Source organism: Astyanax mexicanus, chromosome 16, assembly GCF_023375975.1.
Source record: "Astyanax mexicanus isolate ESR-SI-001 chromosome 16, AstMex3_surface, whole genome shotgun sequence".
Taxonomy (NCBI): Eukaryota; Metazoa; Chordata; class Actinopteri; order Characiformes; family Acestrorhamphidae; genus Astyanax; species Astyanax mexicanus.
Window position 1 is genome coordinate 32,124,927 of NC_064423.1, and position 19,027 is coordinate 32,143,953.

General features: G+C 37.8%; 1 protein-coding gene across 2 annotated transcripts in view; it reads left to right on the forward strand.

Moving 5' to 3' along the window:
• Positions 1 to 15,527, forward strand: part of LOC103037955 (heterogeneous nuclear ribonucleoprotein L-like) — a 108,771-nt gene extending 93,244 nt beyond the window's left edge. For both annotated transcript variants that reach the window (XM_049465527.1, XM_049465528.1), the window contains exons 8-13: positions 119 to 333; positions 3,033 to 3,154; positions 8,077 to 8,278; positions 8,804 to 8,861; positions 9,987 to 10,085; positions 13,149 to 15,527. In XM_049465527.1, the coding sequence (XP_049321484.1) occupies positions 119 to 333; positions 3,033 to 3,154; positions 8,077 to 8,278; positions 8,804 to 8,861; positions 9,987 to 10,085; positions 13,149 to 13,204 (752 nt within the window). In that variant the 3' untranslated portion in view covers positions 13,205 to 15,527. The remainder of the gene's footprint in view (positions 1 to 118; positions 334 to 3,032; positions 3,155 to 8,076; positions 8,279 to 8,803; positions 8,862 to 9,986; positions 10,086 to 13,148) is intronic.
• The last annotated feature ends 3,500 nt before the right edge of the window (positions 15,528 to 19,027 follow it).

The window sequence follows — 19,027 nt, forward strand, 5'->3', positions numbered from 1 at the left end:
TCTTGATTCGCACACTTTCTTGATCTCTCTCTCTCTCTCTTTTTCGCTCTATTGAACTCACACTCTCACACCTTCTCTCTTATCTCTCTCTCTCTCTCACACGTCTGTGTGTGTCTAGGGTCACACTGCCCCCTGCTGCCCCTGCCCAGCAATAACCGGTTCAAGAGGAGCTCCCACGAGGTGCCCGACGTGGTGGCCTACCCTCTGCCCCAAACGTCCTCCTACATCGGCCACTCCTCCAGCTCGGTTGCCATGGTGAGCGGCCTGCACTCCACCAAGATGAACTGCACCCGCATCTTCAACCTCTTCTGTCTCTATGGTAACATTGAGAAGGTAAGTGAGACTTGAGGAATGATGCTGCAGTGTTTTGGCACTTAATGTCAGACAGCTATTCTTCTGCATGAAGGTGGTAGAGAAAAATTTGGTTAAAAATAGACAGAAACGAAGCTGTAATTTACATTCATCATCAAAAAAATAGTTGCACCTACAATACAAGTAATCACCAAATGAAAATATGTGTAGTTAAGCCAGACTGTCCTGGAGTGACAAGTGAGAATTATAGAGGCTTGTTTTCAGTGATGAGTTCTGCTTTTGTTTTGGTGGAGACCACCAACGAATACTGATGTGGAGGCAGATCTTGTTACCAAATCTCTGCAGCTGCACTGGGACGTCAGTTTACTGTGCTGTAGCATTAGCTTAAAGCTAGCATTTTTCTCATTACGACTCTTAAACGATCTCGAACTTCAGAGGATCCAGTGATTTATTTACCTCAGAATGTGATAGAGGCTAGTTTTGGAAAAGCCCGTTCATTTTCCTCATAAAGAAAAACTTAGCTTAGACAAGATGCCATACGAGGACTACAGAATGTCTAATGTCCTTCAGTAGTCTATTGGCAGCTGCATTGCCAGGTCTATCCCTATTTGACAAAATATAGGATGCTATTATTTGATGCGTTAATCTGAAGATTCTGCAGGAAATGTGTGAGAATATTGGCGGTGCATGGATATACTATCACAAGACACCATTAGGAACCTCTACAACCCAATGCTGAGAGCTGAGATATCTGGCTTGTTGCACATGTTGCTCATGCTTTACACACTTTACATGATTTACACACTACTTCTGTACACACTACTTCTGTACTACTACTTCATGGGGTGGACGATATGGCCCAAAAATATAATCACGATATTTCATGGTATTTTCACAATATGATGATACTCTTTGTGATATGACAAATCAAGAATACACTACTGCAACAAAATGAAAAATATTTAATATTGCATATGATATGGCAGAAGTCAATGATGCAGAATGATACTAATAATGCACTCCAAATATCTCCATATATCCAGGATTAAAGTAAAATAAATGATTCTGAACAGATATAATCTGTCTGTAGTAGATATATAATGTGAAATGAGAACAGTGTGATTTTTTCTTTTGCTAAAAACAGTAAAAAGTTTCATCCTGATGTGATAATTAGGGGTGGGATTTCAATAGCATTGAAATCTGACACTATCTTCTGGGTCAAACTATTTGTATGTGGATGTTGTATGATAAGTGTATCTATGTCCGAAAGTGTGCAGACACCCGTTTATACAGTGGTTCCACTTAAATTAAGGGGTGTTAAATCAGTAACATGTAACAACAATAGGCGGACCGTGGTTCGGGTCCGGACCCAGACGTTGTCCAATGCCAACCCAAACCGATAAACTACTGAGAAGGATTTAATTCTGACAGTGTTCATTTAAAGCAGCGAAAGAACGTTTATCGTCTTTACGGTAGACGTGCTTTGCGGCGCAGTAAACTCACCGACCAATCATGTGTGTTGTAAGATTACCAAACGCTCTCCTCAGCCAATCAGATCTGTGCAGATGCGGGAGCGCGGAGCCACACAGGAGAAGCAGACAGTGAGAAGCAGCATTCGGAGAATAAAGCAAGAAAGGCTAATTCAGATAAAGAAATTAAAATACTACATTCATAAAACATACTAACAGTAATAATATTAAATAAAATAAAACTACTGTTTTTAAACAAAGCTGATATTCTGGCTAAGTTCAGCAAACGTTTCTCCATATATTATATGATTTGTCATTTATGTAATTAACATGACAGGCAGGCCTAAATCTAATATAAATAAAAAATATATATATTTTTTTGAAAACAGATTCACATTAATAGACTCGCTAAGTTAAATTGTTGAGGGTGTATCCATAATGTAATTCGCTAATGTAATTATTGTGACAGGCCTATTTAAAACAATACATCTTGTTGAAATATTCTGAATAGTATTTGTAATTTGTTTTGTCTTTCAGTTGTTGATGACATAAAACACTTCTTCAGTATACAGGATATAGCACAAGTTATAACACAAGTTACAAATGATTTTTTTCTTTTTCTTAAATTAAATTTTCTTTAACTGGCCCATACTGAATTCTAATTTAATACCCCTGCTATATAGCATAAATACAGAATGTGACATTATATTAGCAGAGGGAAAACTAACCGTTAGAATTAGACACTAGTAAATATATGATTTTATTTTTATTGAACCATATAGAGATGGCTGGAGATACACATCTTACTGCAACCACAAGTCTCACCCATGTCTAGTGACCTGTGGCGTCTTCCCCTTTTCAAGCTCAAGATCAACTGTCGATGCTTTCACAGTCATTGTATTGGATGATCTAGATGACCAATATCTCTTCTATCTTATCCCAAAGGTGTTTTGTAGAACTCCAGTGCAGAGAGTATGTTTTGACCTCTTTACAATCCAGTGTTTTATAACTCATAAGCCATGCCTTAGCATTGGGCATGGTGATTTTAGGTTCTAAACTAACGTTGTTGCTTCAGAATATCTAGTTCTAATGGAAAAACCTTTCTAAAGATTAAACAAATATGCCTGGATTTGTCTGGATTTAATATGTATTTATGTTAATGACCCTGCATTGGTAGGTAGCCAGATTTTAGTGAGCAAATGCTGCTGGTAATGTTCTTCATGTTCTATGCTGTGCTATATTTGTATGTAGGTGAAATTCATGAAGAGTGTGCCAGGCACGGCTCTGGTGGAGATGGGGGATGAGTATGCAGTTGACCGTGCCATCACACACCTCAACAGCATCAAGGTCTTCAGCAAGAGGCTCAATGTATGGTATGTAAACCCTTTATTTACTAGCAAAACAAGAGAAAAAACACAGCAACATTAATGCAGAGGTACAGAGCTGATGATGGATATTGTTGCTCTTAAAAAAAAAACTTAATTTACCAATATGGCATACCAATTTTTTTTTAGAAGAGGGAAACTTTTTTTATCTTTCGTTGTTGATCTATTACTATTACTATACTATCTATTACTGTTGATCTATTCATCATTTAAAATTTGACACTTCCTTACTTTCATACTGCACAGTGGATCAGTAAGTGCACCACCTACCTTCTTGCAGGTTCTTAACCAGCATACAAGAGTATATTTAGTCTTCCAGATCTTATTTTAACCTGCCCAGTTTCCCTGAACTGTCATGTCTTCTTAAGATTTCACATTTCGTGCTTATCTTTTAATAGCCTTTTGGGCATTGGCTACTGGTTTCTGAGTGTTAGCATGAGGTTCACCTTTGGTCTTTATTACATCATCTTCTACTGTCCTGCCATTTCTAAAACACCATGTCTGTTACACACAACTTCTGTAGGTGTAGCTCAGTAATTATGACCATTAGTTGCACATATCAGTCCCAAATTTTAAGAATTTATTGTTCCGTCGCCTTGTTAATGTTTTTTGTTTTTTATTATATACGTTTTTTATTTATACTTTTTTTTTTTTTTTTCAATTAATAATGAGTTTCCTTGATTTGACCAAATTGAACAAATTGAAAATCTCTGGAATATAAGCAAGAGGAAGATGGATCACAATCCACAATCCACCATCAAACCAAGCTGAACTGCTTGAATTAATTTTTGCACCAGGAGTCCAAAAGCAGTGTGTAAGACTGGTGGAGGACAACATGCCAGGATGCATGAAAACTGTGATTAAAACCAGGGTTATTCCACCAAATATTGATTTCTGGACTCCTAAAACTTAATGAATATGAACTTGGTTTCTTTACATTATGAAGTCTGAAACCTTTGCATCTTTTTTGTTTTTTGCCATTTCTAATTTCTAAATGACTATATTTTTATTTGGAATTTGGGAGAAATGTTGTCCATAGTTTATAAAATAAAACAACAATGTTTATTTTACTCCAGAGTTGCATATTTATACAGTTTTCGGTTATGTGCATTTTTAATTCTATATTTGTCATGTCATTAAAATGCAGCAGTGTGTGTTCATACTGAATCCGCGTCTCTGCATTGCTCTGCAGTTTAAACCGTAAAAGCAGGAATGTGTGGGTGGCTTAGCAGACCAGTCACAGTTGCAGGTGCAGTCCCCGTCACACGTCACGCAGTCACATTTCTGGGGAGGTGTTTGTCGAGGCTTCAGTGTCAGTTTGATGCAGAAGTTTAGTATAAAAGTGTTTGACTGGAAAGTTGGTATATACTTTAGTGTGACGCTTTGTTGTTGCGTGTTTGAAGAATTGAGGAGATTCACGCCTAATTAGGTGGGCTGTATGGGGTCCACATGTTGGGCATGTCCCAGGAATCAAACCAATGATCCCTGGATAGTAGCTAGTGGATATTGGATATGGATAGTGGCTGCTCCTTAGTCCACTGGACCACCCAGAGACCCTTACTAATTAATTTCTTTTTTTTCCAATTATTATTGAAGATTTCAGTTTGATTATGCTTACGAGACAGCATCATTACTGGAATTAGAGTATCACAGTCTTAAAGCACTGCTGAAAAGCTCCACTGTGTTAGACTTACTAAAGTTTTGATTTTGTTTCTACTTATGGTGGCTCATATATAACAGCTTTATTATGCAGAACTGGTAAATGAATAAAAGTGTAAAATAGAGGCTTACACTGTTCAAACTGTTCAAACTGCTTGCCTTCTTATCACAGAGTTGCCTCGGAGCCTCCGCTCAAAGCCTCATTTTGTCTTTTTGAGTTTTCCTGGAGAGCCCTTCGGGGATGAGAGGACGTCTCGTTAAATTGGCCGACTTCATCCATCAGAATAATTCAGTGGTGTAGCGCCAGATTCAGTTAAGAGCGGTTGTTGCGTACGACAGCTTCCACAAGCCCAGAAAGCAGTTCATTAAGCAGCTTGATAGTGCAAAGCTGCCGCATTCTCAGTTTGAGAGTTTTACAGTATCGGATAAAGCACTGAGGCCTGGAGGATGAATTTAAGCCTGTATGTGCATTTACTCAAGATGTGCTTCTGCAGAGCAAGACGAGGACGAGAAATGCTGGAGAAAATCACAGTTTAAGTAGAAAGGCAGTGCCTGTTGAAGGACGGGTAAAGTACAGGAAGATGCCACTCTGTGTTCTCACTCTCCATTCTTTTGCTCGTCTAGCGGGGAGGCACTGCTTTCTCTGCCTGCTTTCTTTTGGTTGTTGTCATTCACAATGTTCCAGGGAACTGCGCTGAGTTTGGCCTCCCTGACTGATGTTCGGGTCTCTGCTGAATGATTATCATTTTCTATTTTGTGTTCTCTTTCTTGTCTATTCCACCATTCCTTTGGTCTGATTACCACTTCATTCTCTAATCAAAATAGTCGTTTGCTCTTTCCACATCTGCTGCCTTTTGTACACCCTTGGTATTCCTTGTCGAAGTTGTCTGGCCATTAGAAATGAATGTGTACGGTCTAAAGCGCTGCCACTATGATCGGGAGATCGATGGTTTGAATCCCGGTTATGCAGCTTGCCATCAGCTGCCGGAGCCCTGAGAGAGTACAATTGGCCTTACTCTCCCAGGGTGGGTAGATGGCGCTCTTTCCCGACATCACTCAAAAAGGGTGATGTCGATCAGCACGAGGCGCCTGTGAGCTGATGTATCAGAACCGAGTTGCTACGCTTTCCTCTGAGCACTCAGCTATGATGCATCAGCAGCAGTTTGAAAAGAGGCAATGGCTGACTTCACATGTGTTGGAGTCTTCACCCTTCTTGTGTGGTAGTATCACCTGTGATTGGGGATATACAGCGGTGTAGCAGCTAAATGGGTAGGACAATTGGCCTAGCTAAATTGGGAGAAAATTGAAAAAAAAAATGAAATAAATGTATTAAAAGAAAAAATAAATGAATGAATGTGTAATACTATAAAAAGTTATAAAATTAATTCTAAAATTAAATTAAACAATATCCCAAATGAATGAATGGGGTGTAAAAAATTCTTCTCCTTTCTTGTTTGCAGATGTACTAATACACATCAACAGCATCAATTGCACTTCTGATGCACCATAGCACCTGTCTAGCGATGCATAAGCAACTCCAAAGCAGCCACGACTGATTAGATGTGGAAACCCAAGTTGCAGTCATGCTGCTATTACCTTAGAACATGCACTTTCTGTCATAGTTAAAATATATTACAAAATCTGCTAATGTTCTGACAGTTTCTGCCTTGTAAATACCTCTTTTCTCTGGTAAAATGGATTTTACAATGCATTTGTGGCTTTTATTTTAATACATTAGTTATCGTGATATTTAATGTGATAAATAGGAATATATTTCACATTTCACCACCTTCCACACCTTTTAAAAAAATATTGGCAAAGCTAGACAAAATATATGTAAATTATATTTTGTTCCTCAGGCCATAAGACTGTTCAACTCCTCTCATCACAGCAAACTAAAGACTCTGTGAAACTTTTTCATTCCGGCCACTCTGGCCACACCATGGACACACCCTCAGCTATGGACACACTCTCAGACTTGCTGATGCCTAGAACACTTTTTATAGTTCTACCATATTTTGCACTAGTAGTTCATTCACTAGTTAATTCATCTACTGTTTACGTATCTTTTGCACTGTTTACGTATCTTTTGCACTGCTTAATTTAATTTAAATTATTATATAACTGTGTATTTGCACTTTCTGTTTGGCTGACATCAGTTATCCTCACATTATGCACATCAACTGGTGTTCACTGTCTATTGTGTTCAACTGCACTACCTCCATTCTCCATCTCCATTACACACACACACACACGAAGACTGTACATTTACACTGTATATTCTATTTCTTATTTGATTGTATTTATATGTATCTTTATATTTTATATTTTATCTTTTTTAACTTTGTGTATTGTGTAACCTGCTGCTGGATGCCAAGAATTTCCCCCCGGGGATCAATAAAGTATCTATCTATCTATCTATCTATCTTAAGACGTATATGCTTATATTAAGCAGAAATATCTGCTAATGAGGTGAATAAACTTATTTTAGTAGGATTTTTTTTTTTCAAATAAAGTCTCAAAATAAGACCTAAATCAAGCAAAAAACACAGACACAAGAATCAGGATAATTTGACTTTTTACATTTTTCGTGCTTCAAATAATTGAAAAAATAGAAATTCTAAATAAGACTGATTAAGATCATTTTTCCTAAAATAAGCAAAATAATTGTTAATTTACAATGCTCAGTAAGACAAAATTTTATAGAAAAAAAATAAGATGTATTGCTTCGAAATTAGATAATTTTACTTGCTAAGATTTCGTTTTTTGCAATTCATCAAGGTTTCTTAAAATAAGCAATCAGAAAGTCTCAAAATCAAGCAAAAATCACTATTTTTTGGCTTACTTGTGGGCACTAGAATTATGTGCTTTAAATGACTTAAAATAAGTTCAAAATTCTAAGTAACCCTGATTAGAATGATTATTCATCTTTTTAAGATGATTATTCATCAATTTTTAAAAGCAAAAATTCCTATAAAAATTATATGTATTGCCTTGGAATTTAGATAAGTTCACTTACTAAGAGTTTGTTTTGTGCAGTGTAGTTATATTATGGCCAGATTATGTTCTGAATGTGTTATTTTTTGGTCGCTCAGAAAGTTTTGCATGGTGATTCTTTTACACAGTAATACAAATAACAGTAGCACAATCTGAGCCAGCTACTGTGAAGTCAAATATTAACGAATTTAAAAGGGAGGAAAGACTCTGAAGTTATTTTCAGGTAATTCTGTTCTCTGTCTGTTTCTCTGCAGTGTCTCCAAGCAGCACGCAGTCATCCCCAGCCAGGTGTTTGAGCTGGAGGACGGCACCAGCAGCTACAAAGACTTCGCCATGACCCGCAACAACCGCTTCACCAGCGCCGGGCAGGCCTCCAAAAACATCATCCAGCCGCCCTCCTGCGTCCTGCACTTCTACAACGTCCCGCCCTGCATCACCGAGGACGACCTGCTGAGGGTCAGTGACCCCACAGACAGGAGAATATAACGGGGAATAAAGGGAGAAAGCAGTGATAGAACAAAAGAAGCCCACTAGGACGAGATACAGCGCTGAGAATGAGCCAAATCCTTACTGCAGCTGTTAGCCTCTTGGTCCACCCACACTTGGTTCCTGTCACCCTCTGTGGTCATTACCCAGCATCTGTTGAGCTCTGATAGCATTTAGGGCTGGACCCTTCAAACTAGAGGACCTGCTCTGCCCACTCGCTGTGATAAATGAATAGAATCACTGCTTGTTTCTCACATTTAGTTGGAGGGGCTTTGCTGTCGTGGGCGTACTGTATAGAAATTGCATTGTATTGTACTGGGTGTATTAGTGCATGCGTTCAGTAATTTAAAGCTTCAGAAAATGTGATTTATGTTCTGTCGCCCACAGAATGCTGTTTTTGTTGCACCAGACCTTCCCTCTAGTGGGCTTTGGATGTTAGTGCAGCCTTAGGACGATCAGATATTCATTTACTGTCTTATTGATCTTTTTTTGCAGTTATGCACGGAGCATGATGTGCCGGGATTCATCAAGTTTAAAATGTTTGATGCCAAACGTAAGTTTTCAGTGTTTGAGAGTAAAAGTGTGCATGTTTTTAATGTCTGTTTTTGTTTTTGTCACTGAGGTATTACAGACACTAGTCCAGAAACTAGTTTGCAATGCCCCATGAAGGCTAAAATATATATAGTACAGATGTGCTTGTTTGCTCAAATGGACAATTAAAGCCAGATCATTAAAACCCACTTCACTGTTCACTGTGGGTTGTTATGTCTTTTATGACTACACTTTAGTACCTTACTTAAATAGAAATGTTGGTTATCTATACTTCACTCGAGAAACTATAGTACAATTTCACACAATTATCTGAACTTTCTACTTCTGAACTTAGATTTTAAAAATAGCCTCATTTCAGCTTGTTTTCATTCTATAGTACCATGTGGCGTGGCCTAAGATTTTGTTCCTAATGGCATTTTTTTCCTTTACTTTTACATTTACTTTTATACTTTAAGTAGTTTTGAAACCAAAATACTTTTATACTTTTACTCAAGGAGTAAAAAGCTGATAGAGTTAATACTTCAACTTCTACAGAAGTATTTTAAACCCTAGTATCTATAGTTCTACCTGCAGAGTATTGAATGTGAATGCTTTGACACCTTTGCAAGCAACACTGTGGATCAAAGAATGTGAAATGCCCAAACTCTGCGAATTTACATCACCTTGAGAGAATAAAAATGAGAGCACTGGCTAGTGTTCATCCTCACTTACAAGAAAAAAACTCACAACTTTTACAGGTGCAGCTGTTCCCAAGCTGCCCCATGAATTTACATGCCCCCATGATTTTTGCCATATCAATGTATAAATGTAAATGACAAATGCTTTTAGCCACTGTACAGATAAAAGCAAAATTGCACATTTTAGTGGTTTCCTTGCTTTAACACACCTGCTGCATCTCTCAAAGAACTTTATGTAAAATATTAGTTGAATGTTCAGTTAATTAAGGTGGTTTGGAAAAAGTAAGCACAATAAATGTGTAGGAACAGGTGCTTCCAGCACAGGTTTAAGCTATTATAGCTATTTTATTATTAAACAGCATCAGATCACTATAAAGAAACCATACTCGTGTGTATATTATGCTACTTTATATGATTTGCACTATAAATCTCAATCTTATTTTTTACAGCAAGCTCCAAAACCATCTCTGGGCTTCTGGAATTTGACAGCAAGACCCACGCAGTGGAAGTGCTGACAGTTCTCAACCATTACCAGATCAGAATACCCAGTAAGTATAGGATTCATCCCCCTCTGCAGAGCATAGGCATCACCCTCTTTCTTTTCTCAGAGATATACAATACAAGTTGTACATTTTTAGATGTTTGTAAAATAATTTATTAAATGTAGAGTGAGATGATATAGTACAAATATTATATCACAATGAAAGGTCTTTAAAAAACACCATTCAGACTTTTTTCTTACTAAGTTCAGAGATTTATATTAAATTTACTGCAGTTCATCCAGTTAAACTGGACTAATTATCGCCTCTATATTTATATATAAGGTTTGGTTAGTGGTCTTTAAGCATTAATGATATATTAGATATGCTTAAAAAAACTATAGTGTCGATGATGTAATAAAATCCATAATGATACGATATTATATTGTCATATTGTTTACCTCTAATTAGGAGATTGTCCGTGTCTATACTGCATGAGCAAGAGAAAAGTCCAAAGAAAAGTTTCAAAACCTTGAGTTAAAAAAGTATACATTTTTTTTACAGAAATCAAGAGATACCTCACAACCAAATCTATCTCTGTCTGATAAATGATGCTTACAGCTTTCATCTTTAAGAGAGAGGAGAACATCAAGCTCCACTTTTGCTTCAAATAGAGAAATGTGGTGAAAAACAGGTGTTTCTCTACATCCTTCCACTGCGATATGGGTCTGAAAGGATGTGGAGCTGATGAAGACGCTCTCACTGATAAAAAGGAAAGAAAAATTAAATATGTACTTCTGAAGCTGCATTAAGGGTCTATCCCCACATGCACTGTAATTGGATGAAGTACTGGGAAAACCTACTAATTAATTGTTTTTTCCCAAATCAAGGCTGTTAACTATATATATATATAAATATATATCCTGGTTTTGTCAGAGAGACAGTCCATTGTAGGGCTGGACGATATTGCAAAAATCTATATCACTATATATATTTCTGTCAATATATTTCTGTCAATACAATTCTGATAATGATATGAAGAGTGAAGTCATCACCCTTGGTGTACGCAGTCAGGCACTGATAGAGCTGGGTGATATGGTAAAAATATTAGATCACAATATTTAGAGACATTTTTACAATACAAAATATTTATCATATTTCGACATGCAAATGAAATGCCACTCCTGTTGCAAAAAAAAAGCAGTTCAGATTGGTTTGATGTCTTGTGATCATCCATCTTCCTCTTGATTATATTTCAAAGTTTTTTAATTTGGTAAAATCAAAGAAACTGTATATTTGGTCGTATCGTCAAGCCCTGCACTGTACTTATTTAAATTGCTCATTTAACGTGACGGTCCTTGGTCTGAAATACTACTCTCTGCTTATCCACTCACTGGCAGACACCTCCTATTTCCTAACACCGCTGCTGTTGTGAGATGCTTGTAGCCTTTGATTTTGCCCTGTGCAGTTAATCTTGTGGCAGGAAATGCGATACGCCTCCTTGTAATCCACGTTCACAGCAGGTGTTTTCTTTCTGTGTCACCAACAAAGCAAACAAAGACTCCTGCTGCCGGGCCTTTTGTTCATCTGCCTGCAAGGCATCGTATTAATCTTCTAAAATACCACTTACTGCGTGTGTAGGATCTTGTTTTTATAATTGCGGTATAACTTCTATAGAAAATCCCATGTTGACGGATCATACAGCGTAATTTAAGATGTGGGAGCAGAGATGGAAAACTCTTGATGTCATAACATGTGCTTAGTGATTTAGCAGCTCCAGATATAGTCATATGTCTTAGAGTTGTGCTGGAGAGCAGTCAGGGGTCAGGTAGTGTCAGTGCTTAACATTATTATTTACAGTTAACAGGATAAGAGCAGCCTTCTGTGTGGGTTTTCTGTGTGGACAGATGCTGGTACTGTATACCAGTACCACGTCAAGCACTGTCTGTAGAAATATTAGCAAAATACATGTTAAAACACACGTTAATACATGCAATTATTCTGGAAACATTATCATTTTTTAGTTCGGCCACAGCTTCCTCCCATAATTCACTCATTTTTGTTTTTTAGAGCCTAGTGATGTATTAGCAGTTTGATTTAGCTTTTGTTGTAGCTACTGTTGAGATTAGAAGGTAGATTACATCATTTTATTTATGCTGAAATATGGATTAAATCTTAGAAATAGCACTCACTGACCTTCTTATTATTTTCGTGTGACATTATTTTAAAAACAATTAAACACGAAATATTGTGCCAATTTTATATGCATTCTTCTTTCTTTTCTATTGACATTTAAATATACATTTTTAATCCAATAATTCATAAACTGACACAAAAAGGCAAAAAAGAATGTATTGTTCATATAATTTACAGACAGTTCACAAAATACAATGTACAGTTTAGCAATAAGGAATAAGTAGAGGACATAATGATAATAATATACAACATATAGCAGCAAACAGATTATGTTTACAGATTAGATTTACAGATTATATTATGACAAAAAAATAATATTATTGAAATGTTATTTATTTCAGTAATTCAGTTCAAAATGTGATATATTATAAAAAATGTGATATATAATCTATATTATATAGATTAGTATTACACACAGAGTGATCTATTTTAAGTGTTTATTTCTTTTATTGTTGATGATTATGCCTTTAAGCCAATGAAAACCCAAAAATCAGTTTCTCAGAAAAAAATAATATTATATAAGACCAATTGGTACTTTTGGCAGTGTGGGCAGTGTGCCAAGTCCTGCTGGAAAATGAAATCCACATCTCCATAAAAATGCTGTTAGATATTCCAGGAAAACACTGCACTGATTTTGGACTTGATAGAACACAGTGGATCAACACCAGCAGATGACATGTCTCTCCAAACCATCACTGATTGGTGGAAACTTCACACTAGACCTCAAGCAGCTTGGACTTTTTTTTAGATGCACCTGTAGATTTGTGGTAGACTTCATTAATCTAAGTAACATTAATTTAATAACACTGAATGCTGTGTGTCCAGCTGTTAAAATTTGACTAGCCAGAAAATAGTTATTTCTGTTCACTTTATAAAATGTAGTCTTTTCTTCTTTTTATTATTTTTTAAATTTAAATGGATATTTCTTCTTCACAGATGGCTCCAACCCGTACACCCTGAAGCTGTGCTTCTCCACCTCCTCCCACCTCTGAGATGGAGAAGGGGAACACCCACTCCAGACCACTGCGCTGTTTACATGGAACGATGAAGAAGAAGAAAAGGCCACAGAACGCCAGACGAGAGAAGTAGAGGAGCGGAGGAGTGGAGGAATAGAGGAGAGGGGGATGATATAGACTGTCACAGCTCGTAGTGTGAGGACTCCAAGCGCAAAACACTCAAGAACCGTTTTTTCGTCTTTTTTCAGACTCTTACACATTTTATGTCATCCTTTTCGACAGCTGAGTCTGGTATAACCAGAAACTGACTGACAAATCATGATAAATGAGACGTGATGATGTCATCGCAGCCAGTGGCACTGATGCTGTGTTTCCCAGGGCAACCACAGAAAGATGAAATGAGACGAATGTCTTTTTTTTTGGTCGGTTTTGGTCTCTAGCTTATCACATTTCTGTACTTCACAGAATGTACAGACCGCAAACATCTACAGCCTGTGATTTAATGTTCTGCTGATATTACTGATTGAAAAATTAGCTGGATGAACCACTCGATGAATCTGAACTGATGAACTGAACTGAACTGATGGAATGAGAGGCGTATGAGGTGTATGAGATATATGTGTAGACCCTAAAAAGACAAAGATAGAGGTGCCTGGGAAACGAGCGACCTGTTTATAGGCTGTAATTTAGATTCTTCTATGATATTTATGTGTATAGATAGCGAGTGAGTCATGAAGTCATTTTGAGAATTACTGGAGCACATGGGGCCTGATATCATAAACCATAAGAAGAAGAAAAAACAGCAACATGCTGTAACTTGCTTTATGATTGGTAAAGCTACTCATCTTTATTAGATCTGGCCCCTGATGCTTTAATGAATGATTAATAATAAATAATGGTGGGAATGAAGGATTGGCTGCACATCGCACTGTCGCTCCACAGCTAGACTTGACAGCTGATGAAAGATTTTAGAATATCTCCTGTCTGTCAGCGGGACGTCTACACGGTTTCATGACGAGCACGTAGCATTCTTTTTAATGCACGCTGAGGCATTCTCTGAGCGCGCTTGGCAGGCTTTAAACTGGGGCTGCACAATATGGAGAGAATAGTAGTAATGCAGTTAATCACTCCTTGCTGTGGTAAGTGGTAAGAGTCATCTTAAATCTGATCAGCCTGCAAATACTTCTCAAATAAATTAATTTGAATAGTTTATTAATACTATAACTGAAACTTATTGAGGTTATCGTTTACTTTCATGTATTGTAGTGAAAGGATCAATTGACAACTGGAACAACTGTTCTCATTTCTAGTAATTATGCAGATAATTTAGTTTTTTCTAAAGATATTTTCTGCTAATGAAAAAATTTACTTATGTACTTATTACTAACGCAATGGCTGCGTTAAGTTACATAGTTTATTAGTAGTAGTATTCAAGTATTCAAATTCCAATTCCAATGAGAAATAGAGTAAAGAGTAAATAATTACTGCAGTTAATATTAGCATTGCAATTATAATCTAACGTTATAAGTTTTAATGAATCATAATGTTACAAAGTAGCAATAAAAATGAGTCACTCCAATTATTAATACAATACAATCACCATCACCCTAGTAATTGAACATGGTAAACAACTGGCCTGCTTTACTTTACTAAGCAAAAATGGACTTTATGGTGGACTTTATGATGAATATTAAGATTACTTGAAACACCCACAAAAACATCCATCTGTAACTGAAGAAGGTACATACAACATATACAGTATTTTTCAAATGAATTGATTTAAATAATTTAATTCAATATTGTCACTATTAATCTTATTTGAGATATTTTGTACTTGTTTTAAATCTTCATTTAAACATGTTTTACTTTACTTGTTTTATCTTTTTTATTAAAAGGATCCATTGCGCTTATTTTAAGGAATTATGCAGATTAGTTTAGGATTTTTTAAAAATAATTTACTTGACTAAAAGCTAACAAAACTGACATGTTTTTTTATTTTTTGCATAATTTTGCGATATCTTTATTATTCTGTAAAATTGCAACTATAACAATATGCTGTGCAGCCCTATTCACACATCGGCCTCAGAGAAGTGCTGAACTGCAATAATCCGGATCCGGAAAGGCCTGGGGCTGAACTAAAAAAAGGAAGAAGTTGATGTGTGAAATCCTCACTTCATGATGTGTAGCTGTGGAGCACAGTGTGGGAGCAGGCAGTCAGGAGAGCAGGAGGAGCAGAGAGGAGCCGAGGATCATGTGTATGGTATTCTCTGTTTACTTGTCCATGTGTGTAATTGGCACTTCACCACATCTGCAGTTCACTGTGAGCATGTCCAGCCATTAAACATTTGCCAGTTGACAAGTCTGTTGTGTGTTGCCCTTTAAAATGACCTTTAGACTAATATTTAATCATTTGCAGTATCAGGTTTCATTTTTTATGATGATACTGAAGAGAGAAATAGAAAGGTTACATAAACATACAATAAACATAAAGACATTATGTCCTCCCTGGCATACAGATACCCTTTTCAGTTACAAGATATTTTTACATAATATTAGGTAGATTTCAATTGAGAGCTCTAAGCATCAGGCCATGGACTCCACAAGACCTCCGTATGTGTTCTGTGGTATCTGGCACATTAACATTAACAACATTTAAGCAGATCCTTTAAATCTTGCAAACTGTAAGTGGGCCTCTATGTACAGCTAAGAGGCCACTAAGAGACCACTTAAAAATTATGAGTTTCTTTGATTTTACCAAATTGAAAACCTCTGAAATATAATCAAGCGAAAGATGGATGATCACAAGCCATCAAACCAAACTGAACTGCTTGAATGTTTTCACCAGAAGTGGCATAAAATTATCCAAAAGCAGTGTGTAAGACTGGTGGAGGAGGACATACCAAGATGCATGAAAACTGTGATTGAAAACCAGGGTTATTTTCTTTTCTTTTTTTTTACACTATAAACACTCTTAAGAACAAAAAAATCCATATATGCATTTTCTGTGAATCAGTTGAACGAGTTTGGATGGCTCCCTTGTTGCAATGTCACAATACAGAAACCTGGATAGAAACCACCAGAGCCCCACTCACTAGGTCAGTTGAAGAAACCCTATTTCGGTCATTTTGTTCGAGAACCTTGGACAGTGCACAGCAGACTTTGTCTGATGGAGGAATCTGTAACTACTGTGCGTGGCAATTCAGAAGATGAGGGAGATGTAAGTCCTTTTAAACAATAAGTTCTGTACTTCTATTCCAGTTAAGCATGAATACGTTTGTTCATGTTTTACTGTTTCGCACAAGCTTACACAAGCCAATGTGTGGTAAACACTAAACAGCAGCGGCTTATTTGCCTATAGTAAAAGTGACAGCCCTTCTAAAAAGGCTTGTTCTAAATGAAACTGAATCTGCCAAGAATAGAGCTAGTTAGATCTTATGTGAGTGATTTTGTGCAAAGAAGTTCATGAACATGTTTAATATAGCCCATAGACCTATTCTAACATAACCTAAAAAGAGGTACAATATGTCCCCATTAAAGAGTTTTCGAGTGGCTCAGCAAACTAAGATGCTAATACTGTGATCAGAGGTTTGCAAGTTCACATACCAGGGGACAATGCTTCACCATCAGCAGCCAGAGCCAGAGAGAGCAATATTGACCATGTTCTTTCAGGGTGAGTAGATGGAGCTCTCTCCTTATCTCTCCTATTGTGATGGTGGCCGGCAGAGGGGTCTGTTATCTGATGTATCCGAGCTGGGGATCCGGTGCTTTCCTCTCAGCATGTGGCACTGATGACAGATTGAAAAGTGGCAATTAGCCATATTGCATGTAACGAAGGAGTTAACAAAATTGCTTAGCAAAAATGGGGAGAAATTTAAATAAAAAAGGAAAGAACAGCCTTCTGTCCTAAATGTATTTATTATATTGCTTACAAAGAAAACATGAAATGTTTCAGCCCTTCATCTTTTTTCAAACATTGTCTAATTAATTTATTTGGGAAAATTGTTCGATTTTCTCATCTATTCACAGAACTATACTCTAAAAATGCACCTGTAATTTGTGTTTGGTAGGCCATCTAAGGCATAGCTGTCATCAAGTCTCCAGTGTAGCGTTCTAGATACAAATTCACTGTGTGCTTATTTACACGATGTCCTCAAGTCAAAAGTATAGTGGAAGAGTGACAGCGTTTGTGTGTGTGTGTGTGTGTGTGTGTAAGCAAGACAGCATTTTGACAGCATGCTTTAAAGGACCGTGACAGCAGTGTGGATGCCACAAGAGAGTCCTTGGCCTGGAGTAAAGTGTCTGCTGAAAGACAGTGGGGTCTGGAGTGACGATTGCAGCAGTCAGCACGGGAAATGAAGCTCTCTCCAGGTCCATCTGCTTCAGCAGAGCCTGCAGGCAGGGGGCTGCCTTCACTTTTCATCCTCGTTTCCTCCACTCTGCTTACTCTCTTTGCCATACCTGTCAAGTCTCCCGTTTTGGCCGGGAAACTACCGTATATTACTCCTCTTTCCCGCCGTCCTCCCGTATTAGTAGTTTACCGTAAATTTCCCGTATTCTATTAAAATAAAAATATATATATATTATTGAGGAGACAGGGCACTGACGCTCTGTGTCTCTTAACCAATCGTGGAGCCGATTCAAGGAGAAAGTCCCGCCTTTCAGGAGAAACAGCCAATCAGCTTGCAAAGGAGGGTCAGTGTGGGGAAGCCAGATAGCAAAAATGGTTTGAATTACATCAGTTTCAGTTTGTGGCTCAAATGATCAGCTCAGATTTTGCCCGAGTGCTGCATGTGCTAAAAACCTGGATGCAGAGTTTAATGTGACAATTGGACATTTGTACCAACACTCAGTTTGCCGACTTTATTCAGCACATTAAGCTCAGTTCTGTATGACAGATCCCGAATCTTAATGCTGCTCATCAGCTGAGCTTGGGCCCATTCTTAGGGTGCAAGACTGTTACTGGGTACCACAAACACCCAATTATGCACAGCTAAGGCTAAGTAAGCATAGCCAATTCAGCTACCAAGGGTGTTTTTAAGGTGGGAAGAAACCATAGAACCTAAAGAAAACCTAAATGGACACCAGCAAAACAGAGGGCTCAGGAGAACACAACAAATTCCTAAAAAACAGAGAACCATGCCATCCATGAGTCTGAAGTCCATCTCGAATCACTGGATGGAAAGCAGGAATGCCCCTAGACTGGCCACAGTCCATCCCTGGGGCTGTTAAGATCATTGGATCACAATTGGATTGGATTTATGCCTTTTTACATCCCTAGTACCTGTGCTTCTTTTTCTCTCTTTGCGGCAATCTCTGTCCTCTACTTTCCCTTTGCTTCCTCCTTTCCGCTCTCTTTCATTCTCTTGGGCTCTCAGCCTCTCCTGCCCCTCTCCCTCCAGCCATTTCTTAATAGCAGCCTTCATCTGTCACATTAGTTTTGTCTGACTTGAAGTGTATATATATAAACTGGCTGATTCTGTTGCGTTAATGCCGGTTCACCTTTCGCACCGCACCCGCTGCCGAGACTACACTAATTAAGTTTTGGGCTGCCAATTTACTTCCTTGCCTGTCCAGGGACTTTCCCCTTAGCAATATGTGTAACAGGTTGGGAGCAGTCCGTCTGACATTGTATTACTGTTGGAGAGCGCTCCCCTGGGCCAGCAATATGCCAGCGCTCCTCCGGCGTGGCTTGAAAAATGTGACCTGCTTTTCATACAATGTCAGCTGAGGTCAGGCCACTTCAGCTGGGTAGTGTGTAACACATGGCTCTAAATGGCCCCTACATGCTTTAAATTCCAAAGGAACTCCTCGTCAGTGGCTTAGGGGCTGGATGGATTTTGGCGTGCGTCGCCTCTGTTG